The sequence below is a fragment of the Dermacentor silvarum genome, chromosome 8 (genome assembly GCF_013339745.2).
Source record: "Dermacentor silvarum isolate Dsil-2018 chromosome 8, BIME_Dsil_1.4, whole genome shotgun sequence".
NCBI classification, from domain to species: domain Eukaryota; kingdom Metazoa; phylum Arthropoda; class Arachnida; order Ixodida; family Ixodidae; genus Dermacentor; species Dermacentor silvarum.
Window position 1 is genome coordinate 67,181,246 of NC_051161.1, and position 13,173 is coordinate 67,194,418.

The 13,173-nt window shown below is 48.4% G+C and overlaps 1 protein-coding gene across 1 annotated transcript; it reads right to left on the reverse strand.

Moving 5' to 3' along the window:
- Positions 1–11,318: 11,318 nt before the first annotated feature.
- LOC119462183 (uncharacterized) lies at positions 11,319–12,089 on the reverse strand. Its single transcript, XM_049672865.1, has one exon. It carries the CDS (start codon positions 12,087–12,089, stop codon positions 11,319–11,321), a length of 771 nt encoding a protein of 256 aa, XP_049528822.1.
- Positions 12,090–13,173: the final 1,084 nt, after the last annotated feature.

A 13,173-nucleotide genomic window follows, 5' to 3' on the forward strand; every position in this document is an offset into this window, starting at 1 on the left:
CATACTTTTTTGTGGTTATTGTTGTTGTTTTTGACGTTAGAGCTCATTATCAGCAGCGTCATTATGCCACGTATTCCGCCGTTCTGGTAACTATTTCACGCTTGATTGCACAGGTGAAACCCACGAGTTCCCAGGAGTATTGTATATTTATGAATGCAAAGTCATTTTTTTTCTAGCAGATGTTGCCAAATTTGATGATGCCGAATTATGATGCTGAAGTTTTACAGTGACGTTGAACCCACCTTTAGTGTTGCGTCTTGTGTGGCAAACAAAACATCTGTTGACGCTGCAGTTCATACCGATGTAGCTTAACACGTCTCCTTAACCTCCCTTTATACTCGTGTCTGGTGCAGAGCGGCAAACCCACCGCTTTTCCTGACACACACGAGCTCACATGTTGCACAGTTGTGAAACTTCAGCACTTGTTGTGCGTAAGCTTTGTGAACGTCTAAAAATGCACGGTCGAAAGCCAAGAAATGCTTTAAAACGTCAGTGTGATTGTGACATGCTCTTGCAAAATAAAAATAAAAAATAACAGCACGCTTTCTAGTCTTGCCGCAATACCGAACGGAAGAACTCCGATGTTTCGGATGCGCTGCGAAAAAAAGAAATGCGCCCGGTGACAGACGTTTGTTGATGCTTGTTTCATTAATTCATGCTGTACAACTCATTAAACTCTGTGCATACATCGTACAAGGCTCTGCGTGAAATCACGTGTCGCGTGTATACGTCGTCTGCATGGCTCAGATTCGTCTTATAGACAACCTGGCCCCCATACCAAAGGACTCTCGAATCCACCAAGTTACTATGATTATGCTGATTATGAGTGAATTCTCCTTTGAAACAGGGCGGTGGCATGTGCCCCACACACAATCATATTATTTAAGTTCATATGAAAGTTTAACGTCAATTTATATTGACTCGAAACTCGAAATAAGAAGCGTGGTGGCGGATAGGGCGTGAAGGGCGTGTTGTTGAAGTGTTGCTCAACGCTTTGCGTTGCTCCACAGCCATGTTGACGGGCACAGGCGACGAAAACGCCGATTCGATGGCTGTAATGCAAGTCATGTCACTTGGTGTAGGCGACCGAGAGAGGAGAGGGCATCCGCGTCGGTGTGTTTGCGGCCAGACCGGTAAATGACGCGTATGTCGAAGTCTTGTAACCGTAGAGCCCAGCGCGCAAGGCGGCCAGACGGATCTTTTAAAGTCGATAACCAACATAGAGCATGGTGATCTGTAACGACGTCGAAGGGGCGGCCGTACAGGTAGGGTCGGAATTTTCTAAGGGCCCAGATGCTAGCCAGGCACTTCTTTTCGGTGACGGAGTAGTTGGATTCCGCTTTCGTTAGTGTTCGGCTGGCGTAGGCTACTACGTATTCATCATGCCCACTTTTTCGCTGTGCAAGCACGGCACCAAGACCTACGCCGCTGGCGTCGGTGTGGACTTCCGTGGGGGCCGTGGGGCCGAAATGGCGCAGTACGGGAGGCGAAGTGAGCAAACGCCGCATAGTTTCAAAAGCATCGTCGCAAGCTGTGGTCCAAGTAGAAAGTCGTGTGTCGCCGCGAAGCAGCTGAGTCAACGGAGCAATGATGGACGCGAAATTCCGCATAAAACGACGAAAGTAGGAGCAGAGCCCGATAAAGCTCCGAAGTTCTTTCAGGGACGTGGGTTTCGGGAACTCGGCGACGGCGCGAAGTTTCGAAGGATCAGGGAGTATGCCATCTTTCGATACGACGTGTCCGAGTATAGCAAGCTGCTTGGCTCCAAAGCGACATTTCTTCAAGTTGAGTTGGAGGCCTGCATCGGTGATGCACTGCAGGACTTGTTCGAGACGGTGCAGATGTGTGGGAAAATCTGGAGAAAAGACGACGACATCATCAAGGTAACATAGGCATGTCTTCCATTTGATCCCATGAAGCAAATTGTCCATCATTCGTTCGAATGTAGCAGGGGCATTGCAAAGCCCAAACGGCATAATGTTAAATTCATATAGGCCATCTGGGGTCACGAAGGCTGTCTTCGGGCGATCGGCAGGATCCATAGGCACTTGCCAATAGCCTGAGCGTAAATCGAGCGAAGAAAAATACTCCGCGCCTTGCAAACAATTCAGAGCATCGTCGATGCGCGGTAAAGGGTAGACGTCTTTGCGAGTTATCTTATTAAAGCGGCGATATAGTCAACGCAAAATCGAATTGAGCCATCTTTTTTCTTAACCAGGACTACAGGCGACGCCCAGGGACCATTAGAAGGTTGAACCACTCCACGCTCAAGCATTTCGCTTACTTGGTGTTCAATAACACGGCGCTCCGCGGGTGATACACGATAAGGCCTCTGGCGCAGTGGTGCGTGGGTGCCGGTGTCGTTCTCGTGACGTACAGTCGATGTGCGGCCTAATGGGGCGTGTTGACAGTCGAACGTAGATTGGTATTTCCGTAGAAGGCTGAGAAGCTGCGAACGCTGCGTAGGGCTCAAGAGGGCATCTACTGAACTATGGAAGACGTCGTGCGTAGGCTGGGAACAAGGCAAGCTATAAGTCAACGAGTTCACGTCTGGACAGGTGTCGTCAAGAGGCGCGTCAAAGATGGTTACTGAGTCGGCAGACTGAAGACGTCCAAGGCACTCGCCACGACGTAAGACGAGGGGCGTGGCCTTAGCGTTGGAAACGAGCAGTCTCGTGTAGCCACCACTGACAGTTAGGACAGCGAAGGGAAGGGAACATCGTCGGCGAACAAAAATGTCCGATGGGACAAACCGGGCAGTAGTGTCAGTGGTGAAAGTAGAGCAGGCATGCGCAATCACTGAAGAGTGCGGAGGGATCGTTGTGTCTTCTGTAACGACCAGTTTGTCGCCAAGATCGCCAAGGTCATGTGAGCGGGTATCGGGAAGCGGAGAAAATTCAATTTCGGCGCGAGAACAATCAATGACGGCCTGATGATCGGAAAGGAAGTCCCACCCCAAGATGACGTCGTATGAACAGGATGAGAGGACGACGAACTCGACTGCGTACGTGTATCCTTGAATGACGATGCGGGCGGTACATGCGGCAACAGGGGTAATGCACTGGGAACTTGCAGTCCGGAGTGACAGCGCAGATAAGGGCGTCAGTACTTTTCGAATCTTGCGGCAAAGTTCTTCCGTAGCGACTGAAACGGCGGCGCATGTGTCGACTATTGCCAGTATGACGACTCCAACAGATACTTCGATGACGTTCGTCGGAAGAGAGCGAGGCCTTGTGTGGTTCGACTGGAACGCAGTTCTCGCCTCTTGAACTGCGGTAGCTAGTTTTCCTGCTCCGATGGGGCCGGACGCCACCGCATGGGGGAAAGTGAGCGGCGACGAGGGGATGGCGAGCGACGATCACGGGCAGAAGGAATGACGTTGCGCGTAGACGGCAAGTGCGAATCACGTGGCGGTGAGAAGGACGAAGCTGGCGAAACGTAGGAGGAGACAGGTTGGTCATGACCTTGAAGCCATAAGCGACGGCGACAGAGCCGTGCCACGTGACCAGGGATACCACAGAAGAAGCACACGGGGCGATTGTCGGGTGTACGCCAGGTTCCCGTGCTATCTGGTGATCTGGTGGTGTACACTGGAGGGATTGGACGTGGTGGTGCAGCAAACGGTGGTGCTGAAAAAGTCGATGGAGGTGGCCGTGCTGCAACCTCGGCGTAGCTGAGAGGTACAGGCAATGGTGGTGCTGCACGAGGGGACTGTATGGCTTCGGACACTTGTTCCTGGAGCATTTGACGCAACGGAGGAGCCAAGGACGGCGTGGGTCCGGGGACGGCGGTGAGTAGGGATAGCTGGCGGGCGACTTCGGAGCGTATAAATTCCTTGATTTCGCCGAGCAGATAGTCCTTGTTAGTCACAGTGGCTAAACTTGCAATGGAAGTATCGGGAACAGAAGAACGTCGAGTGAGCAGACGTTGCCTCCTGAGTTCGTCGTAGCTCTGACAAAGTTCAGCGACCTCGACCACGGTCCGCGGGCTTTTCGAGAGGAGCATTTGGAATGCGTCGTCTTCGATTCCCTTCATCACGTGACGAATCTTGTCAGACTCAGTCATCGATGGATCAACGCGCTTGCAAAGGTCCACAACGTCTTCTATGTACTTGGTGAAGTTCTCGCCGGGTTGCTGGGAACGGCTGCGCAAGCGCTCTTTGGCACGGAGCTTCCGCACCGCAGGGCGACCAAACACTTGCGTAATGCGCGCCTTGAAATCTGACCAGGTGCGAAGGTCCGATTCGTGGTTGTGGTACCACACGCTAGCGACACCCGTGAGATGGAATTTGGCGTAGCTGAGCTTCGCAGTATCGTCCCATTTATTTTGGGCACTCAACCGCTCGTAGATCGACAGCCAATCTTCGACGTCGTATTCGTCAGAGCCGCTGAAGATGGGAGGATCGCGTTGACGCATTGAGCCAGGACAAATCAATGTTGGCGATGCCGGAGGTGTTGTTTGGCTGGCGTCGTCAGGCATGATGGCCGGCAGTGTCCGATTGCGCAGTTCCAGGGTTGGGGAAGTAGAACCCAGCACAGCTCCACCAAATATGTAATGCGGTTTATTGACGAGTCAGAAACGCGACCAGTCTCACTCGAGCGTCGGACACCGAGAGCGCGAGCCCATCTTCGTCGGCGGGCCGATGATGATAGTGCGTCCATAGGGCGCGCCAGTCTTCTTCGCTACAATACGTTTCAATTTCAACACCTTGGTGTCATAATAAGCGCGTGACTACACCCTCCTGCGGCCAAGTACCAAATTTTTTTTCGACATCACTCTGGTTCTTCTCTACTTACCAGTGATGTTATTCTCGATTCATGGGCCCCACCCCAGTGGGTTGTTTAGACAAACAATTTCTCAATTCTGCGCACAGTGACCTCAAATTAGCATGGCCATGAAACACCGAACGCACACTTACAACCATTTTTATTCACGCATGCAAATCGACTATAGTATTGGGCATTTGGTTGTTATAGATAAAAAAACGCTAGCACTAACAGCCCATGAGGTTGGCACTCAACCCGCCGTGGTTGCTTAGTGGCTATGGTGTGTTGGGCTGCTAAGCACGAGGTCGCGGGCCGCATTTCGATGGGGGCGAAATCTGAAAACATCCATGTACTTAAATTTAGGTGCACGTTAAAGAACCCCAGGTGGTCGAAATTATTCCACTACGGCATGCCTCATAATCAGATCGTGGTTTTGGCACGTAAAAACCCATAATTTAATTTTAATGGTGGCACTCAAACACTCAAAATAGTCAGTACGCAGCCAATCTTACAAATGGATCTTGCTCATGTTTACAGCTTCACTGTTTATATTGTAATTACTGTCCTTGTATTGCAATTTGCTCTTGATACATTGTAATCATCTTTATATTATATATATATATATATATATATATATATATATATATATTAAGCTGTTTTGTTTGAGCTACTGTAGGTAATATAATGATATTAATTGTATAATTGTGCATCTCAATGATAACTTACATCAGTGCTGCCCTCATACGCTCATTTGAGAACCTTTAGGGGTATTAATGAATGAATGAATGAATGACCAAACATAGAACACTACGTTTACTCAAAAGATTTGACGTAATAGTGTCATATAGAAAGTTCGAATACGTTTGCTTACGTTTGTTAATTCCCGGGCTTACGTTTGCTAATTCAGTGCTATGCCTAAAATATGAAGTGCAGTCGGGACTGAATGTTAATCAGAGGGCTCTTGGAAGGCAAGCACTGGGGCCACATTAGAAAACCCCATATAAAGCAGTACAAGGTGATGCGTGTCCTTCAAAATGTGGGAGGTTTGGAGCAAAATTTTCTTCGAGATACGACTGTGGGACATTAACGAAAATTGATGACCGGCTAGGTTATGTAGGTACCAGTATAATAATATAGTTGACTCCCAGGGGAGACACAGAAACAGAAAGCCAATCAGTAAATATTATGCTAATTCTGTGGACAGCGGCAGAGAAAATGGTGTTAAATGTAAATTCAGACATAAAGAAACATGGTGCTGGAAATGAGTAAAACGGAGAAGAACCCAGCTATAGAACTATGTCGTATAGGAGAAAAAAGTTGAAATCAGAAGGGAAAAAGATAATTATGATAATTCAAAGGTATCTCTGCACCGGCTATCTCTGCACACGAAGGACAAACGTTGCAAGTATGTGTGTACATGCAATATTTAGCGACAGAGTGAGCAAGCAGAAAGAGGCGATAGATTGGACGGTCAGCTTCGCTTCTTTACGAAGGTGGGAGACAAGCGAGTGTTGAATTTGTAATCTCTGTCCCCCCCACCACCAATGATTGTGTTTATCTTAAGCAGCCCAGCGGATTACATTTAAAACGATCACATAAATAACAGCAGCTTTAAGCTTTTTAAGCTTTTTTTTTATGGCACAGCAGTATGTATTTTGCACCCACATGTGGAGTATATACGACCACAACCCATCTGAAGCGGCAGTCACGCAAGGAAAAAAGGCTGCAGAAAGAAAGCCGTGTGCGAACGCAACCACTTCACAAACGGCTGGCGCCATAATCCTTACATGGCCAGACACGCCGCACATCATCTATGCGTGGTATAACGACGCGCTCCAGGAAGAAGTGTCACATAAAAAGAAGATGACAAATGACCTCACGGAGCGTGCATATATTGCCCGTTTATCACCGACGCCTACGCGCCTCGCGATCAACGATAAACCGGAGGAAATAAAGGCCAATAGTCTTCGGCCCGTTTACGTTTTCTTTTTTTTTTTCTCTTGTCCGCAAGCACGTATATGACAGTGCCTTACGGCCTAGTACAGGAAACGTTATGTACATCATTAGGATATCTGGCCTGCAATTTGGACTGTCTTGACGCACAACTCCATAACCCGGCTGGTCATATCACTCAACATCTCCGTCCGAAGTGATACATTCGTAATGCGCACAGCAATAAGTGAGTAGATGCCATGACCAATTACCAGACGACACGAAGCTACAAGACTCCATGCAGTAAACGCACAGAATGACCAAGCCTATGGCCATGCAGTCTTTAGCGACTTGCTCTATATGCACCCCAGAGGACACACTCGATTTCTTAAGGACCCACAGAAGCGATGACTGCATTATCTAAGTGCGCGAAAACATACCGGTGAGTACAAATCTTTACCATTCTGATTTCGCATAGGAACTGTTAAAGGAGCATAGTGACATGGCATTTTAGAGTTTTCGATGCTTTTTATTGCGCGTTAAGCGAAGGTACTGGACCTCGACCTCCCCCATCCAAAAAAAGAAAGAAGAAATAAACTGGCCTCAAATTGTCTGGTTTTGCTTCCCGAAACCTAAACTGCAAATTATCGCAAATTATTTAGGGTACTCTGAGGATTGCCCGTAACATTTTTTTTATGGTTTCGAGATCGCGAACCTTCATTTAAAGCAAAAACGAGAAGTAGAAAAAGATATGCAAGTGCACCATTAAATACATCGTGTACTCATAGTTACGGAGAGATACGTGTAAAAACAATTGCGTATGCATTTAAAACGTTATTTTTGTTAATACTGAAAGCAATGCTTACGCTTCTGCGATAGAGCGAACAGGCAGCATTCCAACAAGCAAAAAGATGACCGTTTATTTCACAGTGCACTTATATAGACAGGGATCACATGATCCGTAACAAAAGGAATGCGCGCACTGGGTGCGCACTGATACGCGACGTCACGCTATAACACTTCTTCCCCCTTAGATTAATTTCGAAAGTCACTGGGTTGGTATCTGTTCGGGGGATGTCGCACATGGGCACTACGACGAAGAATTGGCAGCTCGGCTGTAGGTGCAGGGTCTGGCTGGTTCGAAGAGCTGGGGGCAGCTGTTCCGGGCGTGGGCGATTCAGGTACCGGAAGCTGCTGATTTGCAGACTCTTTCGCGCCTGGAACCCCGAGAGGTGGCACGGCGACTGGCCCACTAGACATCGGAGCAGACGGATGAGCTGTGTCTTCCGAGGCTGTAGGAGCAGTTTGTACTGGCGGAAAGCTTGAGGAACCCGAGCTTGCGTAGCGGGCTCTGATGTGGTCCACATGCGTAAATCGCACAGCCTGCGACACTTTCACCAGATAGGTAACGGGACTAACAACTTGCGTCACGACACCATCGTCCCACGACACGCTTTCACCTCGCACAGTTTTCACCCACACAGCGTCCCCCACAGAAAAACATCGAGGAACCCCACGCGACACATCATGGGTTTCTTTCATGCGCTGTTGCTGCTCCCGCATGGAACGCGTAAAATCTGCTTTTAGCAAAGAGAGCTTCACCCGTGGCTGTCTTTTCAAAAACAATTCTGCCGGGGTCTGGCCAGTGGTACTGTGTGGAGTATTCCGATAACTCATAAGATAGCTGTCCAAGCACTCCAGGAAGGAATGCTTCTTGTGGCTAAGTCCGTCATGTAAGACCTGCTTCAACAGAGCTTGTTTGGTTGTCTTCACTAAACGCTCGGCCGCTCCGTTAGAAGCGGCATGATACGGCGGCGTCTTAACATGCCTTACACCATTCACACTCAAGAACGTTGAGAACTCTTCCGAAATGAATTGCGGTCCATTATCACTCACCAGTACCTCTGGTAGACCGTAAGCTGCAAACACACAACGTAACTTTTCAATGGTTTTGTTAGCAGTAGCGGATGACACAGGCCAGACCTCGATTCATTTCGAGAACACGTCGACGAGGACTAACAACGCCTGGGAGCCCTTTACAGCACAGTCGACGTGCACGCGTTGCCAGGGTTTTGTGGGATAATTCCATGGCTGCAAGGGAACAGGCAAAGCCGCGTTCTGAACGGCCTGACACACCCGACACTGTCGAACGTAGCTCTCAATCGAAAGGTCGAGACCCGGCCACCACACAAAGCTTCTTGCGAGCGCTTTCATGCGGCTAGCTCCCGGGTGGTCTTCATGCAATTGATGCAATACCATTAGCCGAAGCTTATCAGGTATGATCACCCGTGATCCCCATGTTATGCATTCTTGCTCTACTGATAGCTCATCGCGACGTGAATAAAATGGTCTCAACTCTTCGGAGCACTGCGAAGGCCAGCCATTTAGAATGAAGTGTGTCACGCGAGATAAGGTGGGATCACGTCTGGTAGCTTTAGCCACGTCATCAGATTTTAGTGGCATGCTGTCAAAAAGCAAGAGACACTCGGGAGGCTCGTCGGCCGCTACAACAGGCCGTGGTAGCCTGGACAGAGCATCAGCCACTTCAACGTTTCTTCCTTTTCGATATTTTAGTTTATACCTATATGCTGCCAACGTCATTGCCCATCTTTGCATTCGAGCTGCCGCAAGTGTAGGCAGATTTGTCTTGGCCTAATATTCCGAGCAGTGGCTGATGGTCTGTGTAAAGAGTGAACTCTCTTCCATACAAGTAGCAGTGAAATTTTTTTAGCCCAAACATCAGTGCTAATGCTTCCCGCTCACCCTGAGCATAGTTCTCAGCTGATGTAAGTGTTCTAGACGCAAACGCCACTGGCCTCTCTTGTCCCTCTGCAGTCTCATGAAAAAGAACAGCACCCAAACCATAGGACGAAGCATCACATGACAGAGCAATTGGTTTCGCTACGTCGTAAAAGGTGAGCACAGTACTCTTCACAAGCAACTGCTTCGTAGCAGCGAAAGCTTCGCTACACTCCCGTGTCCACGAGCACTTTTCGCGCTTGCGCAACAGACGATACAATGGTTCTGCCACGCAGGCAATGTTGCTTAAAAACTTTGCGTAAAAGTTTAACATGCCTAGACAAGCCTTTCGCTCTGTTTGACAAGTGGGCTCTGGCGCTTCCGTGACCGCTTTTATCTTTTCTTCCGTGTGACCTAGTGTGACCTAGATAAGTCACGGTGTCCTGAAAAAAAAAAAAAAAAACGACACTTTTCTTCTTTCAGAGTCACGTTGTAATCATTAAGCCGCCGAAGGACTAGTTCCAACGTCTTTTGGCAGTCGGTGAAGTTTTTTCCGGACACAATGACGTCATCTATTTAGCAACCTACGTGCGGTATGCCCTTGAGCACCTCATCCATGAATGACTGAAAAATGGCTGGCGCGCTGGCTACACCAAACGGTAACCGCTGGAACTCGAAAAGTCCCATGTGCGTGTTAATGGTTAGCAGTGGTCGGGACTCGGTAGCGAGCGGAATCTGCTGATACGCGGCTGAAAGATCCAGCACACAAAACACCTTGCCACCCGCTATTGCAGAGTACAAGTCTTCCGGACGAGGCAATGGGTAGTGGTCGGTCTTTAGCACGGGATTTATTGTTACTTTGTAGTCCCCGCACAATCTCAGCGAGCCATCTTTTTTCTGAATCACAACCACTGGCGTTGCCCAATCGCTTTGCATCACGCGGCGTATAACTCCGCTTTTTTTTTTTTTTTTTTTGCAGCTTTTCCAGCTCCTTTTCTACGTTATCTCGTAGCGCATATGGAACGTTTCTGGCCTTGCCAAAGACTGGCGTACAGTTCTGTTTAAGAACTATCCTTGCTTGGTAGTTCTTTACTACTACGGGTTGCTTAGAAAACACCCCTGGGAACTTTTGTTTCACTGCTTCCACCTTGCTAGCGTCGCTTACATTTACGGACAACACACTTTTCCAGTCAAGCCCTAGCCTCTCGAGCCAATTTCGCCCCATCAGCAGTGGAAGCTGTTTGCCGTGATCTTTGACAATGATAACTGGCAGTCGTAAAGACTAAAGTGCCTATATAAGAAAAGTACCGCCATCCTTTGATAAACGCCGCTTCTCTCTCTCCTGTATCTCCGATTGGACGATGATAGCGCGCGCTTTTCACTTCTTTATATTTTACTTTTTTCCGCCTCAGAGCCATGTTGAAAGTCCTCTGCGCAGCCGCAGTCGCCGGCGGCGGCGCGCGCCCGGCCTGAAAGCTTCAACGTGGACTTTCTAGGTGCGCCACCGTCGACTTGGCTTTCGCAAGCAAAAAGTAAAGAAAAAAGCAAGCGCTTTAGGAGAGGAGGCGGCGGAGGAAACAGTAGATGGCGGTACTTTTCTTATATAGGGATTTTAGTAAAGACTGGTTTCCGGTCGTAACGATAACGTTGCATTGCCCCTTCACTGGAACGGGTTCCCCAGTGTATGTTCTTAGGGTGACTCGCGATGGCTCGCACTTGACATGAGGAAATGCGTTCAGCCTAACACTCTCAGGAATTAGGGTTACAGCAGCTCCCGTGTCAATATGCATGCAGATGTCTTTCCCTTCCACGTTTACTTGCACTTCGTATCCAGAACGAACTGTGTTAATAACATGGTACACATCTAATTCAGAGTCACTATCAGAGCAGTCCACCACGTTCGCAGTCTTTAGTTATCTGCACTTGTTGGGACACATCTTCTGTAAATGGCCGATTTGTGAACAGCTGTGACACTGTGACACAACAACAGCTGTGAACAGCTGTGACACAACAAACACTAGCGGCATGCGCCTTGCCACATCTTTCGCAGACTCGCTTGACGTCCTTGAATTTTCGAAGCTTCAATTTCTTTTCAGTTCCCTGAACTCTTATCGCCATGGCATGCAGCGTCGCTTCCTTGCCTTCTGCAAGCAGTAACGCTGTTTGTCGCGCAGCCTGCTCCAAGGCTATCTTGCACGCCTTTTCAAAGGTTAAACTGTCTTCAGCAAACAAGGCGAGTTGCGTTTCTTCGCGTCTTATGCCTGCCACTAATCCGTCTCGCAGTGAGTCTTGCAGGAACAGACCGAAATCACACTTCCTTGTTAAATGCTTTAAGGCCACTATGAAATCCTCGACGCTTTCTTGTTCCTCTTGTGCTCGCTTGTTAAATTTGAAACGTTCGGCGATGACTGAACAGCTTGAGCTATAGTGCTTCGTCAACGGCACTGTCACCTCTTCAAAGGATTTGTCCCCAGGAACGGCGGGTACTACCAAACTTTTGAGCACCTCGTACGTTGGTGGTCCTATCACGCTCAGAAATACGGCCAGCTTCTTTTCCTCTTTGATATCGTTTGCAGTGACGAAATGCTCAAAGCGTTCTAAATAGGATTCAAAATTCTGCTCCTTCTCGTCGTACTCGTCTAGCTTCCCCATCGCGCCATTTCCAATGAAGTGACTGTATACTTATCGGTTCGCTCTCCCGATGACTGCGTTGACTCGTTGCTGTGGTACCGACGATTTCAACCGTTCCGGGCCAGGGCTGCCGCCGCCTTCCTTTCCGTGGCTGTCGACCGCCGACTATCTATGATACTGCTTCCGTACTGAGCTAGTGGAAGCGGGCACATCCCATCCTCGTCGCCAGTGCGATAGAGCGAACAGGCAGCATTCCAACAAGCAAAAGGATGACCGTTTATTTCACAGTGCACTTATATAGACAGGGATCACATGATCCGTAACAAAAGGAATGCGCGCACTGGCGATAAGATATCCATGGCGATAAGGGTTCAGGGAACTGAAAAGAAATTGAAGCTTCGAAAATTCAAGGACGTCAAGCGAGTCTGCGAAAGATGTGGCAAGGCGCATGCCGCTAGTGTTTGTTGGTATAAGAATGTCCAGTGTCACAGCTGTTCACAAATCGGCCATTCTCAGGTGGTTCTCCGAAATCTAGGCAGCCTACATGCAACGCCGTTTTAGGGTGGTGACAACAAGAACATTTTGACCGCTATTTACCGCCAAATTTGGTGGGTAGCCATTTTGGCACCCAGTCTTTCTGCCTTTTTTTGTCACGCTCTGATGTACTCATGTTGGCACGCGATCTACTAAATTTCTTTAATTTAGTTTTGCGCCAACGCGCACGAGAAACCTGCACACATCTTTAATATACTATTTGCCTTTACCGTTTACTATAACACATCAAACTTACTTTTCTATTGCACGTCGTGCGACACATATAAAGCAACAAGTTATAAGGCATGATGGCGTGCTCGTGGTAGGATTATCTCATGCCAAGAATGTAAACTGCATTAAACATTGTCATTGCCTTCCAGTTGTACATAATATAAAAAGGGTGCTTTTCGAAGTGTGCTGTAATAAAGACTGTCCTTACTAGTATGTTTAACTAAAACGTAGACGTGCCATGTACGGCGCTCAGACGCACCATTTGTTTCTGGCTGCTGAGGCCAAAGTTTATTAAAAGAAGTTAATTAATTTGACGTCACCAAGGGTTGCGGGAAGTGTG

Bases quoted from the DNA above. Each gene is read 5' to 3' on its own strand.
- LOC119462183 (XM_049672865.1), bottom strand. From the start codon at position 12,089: ATGGGGAAGCTAGACGAGTACGACGAGAAGGAGCAGAATTTTGAATCC.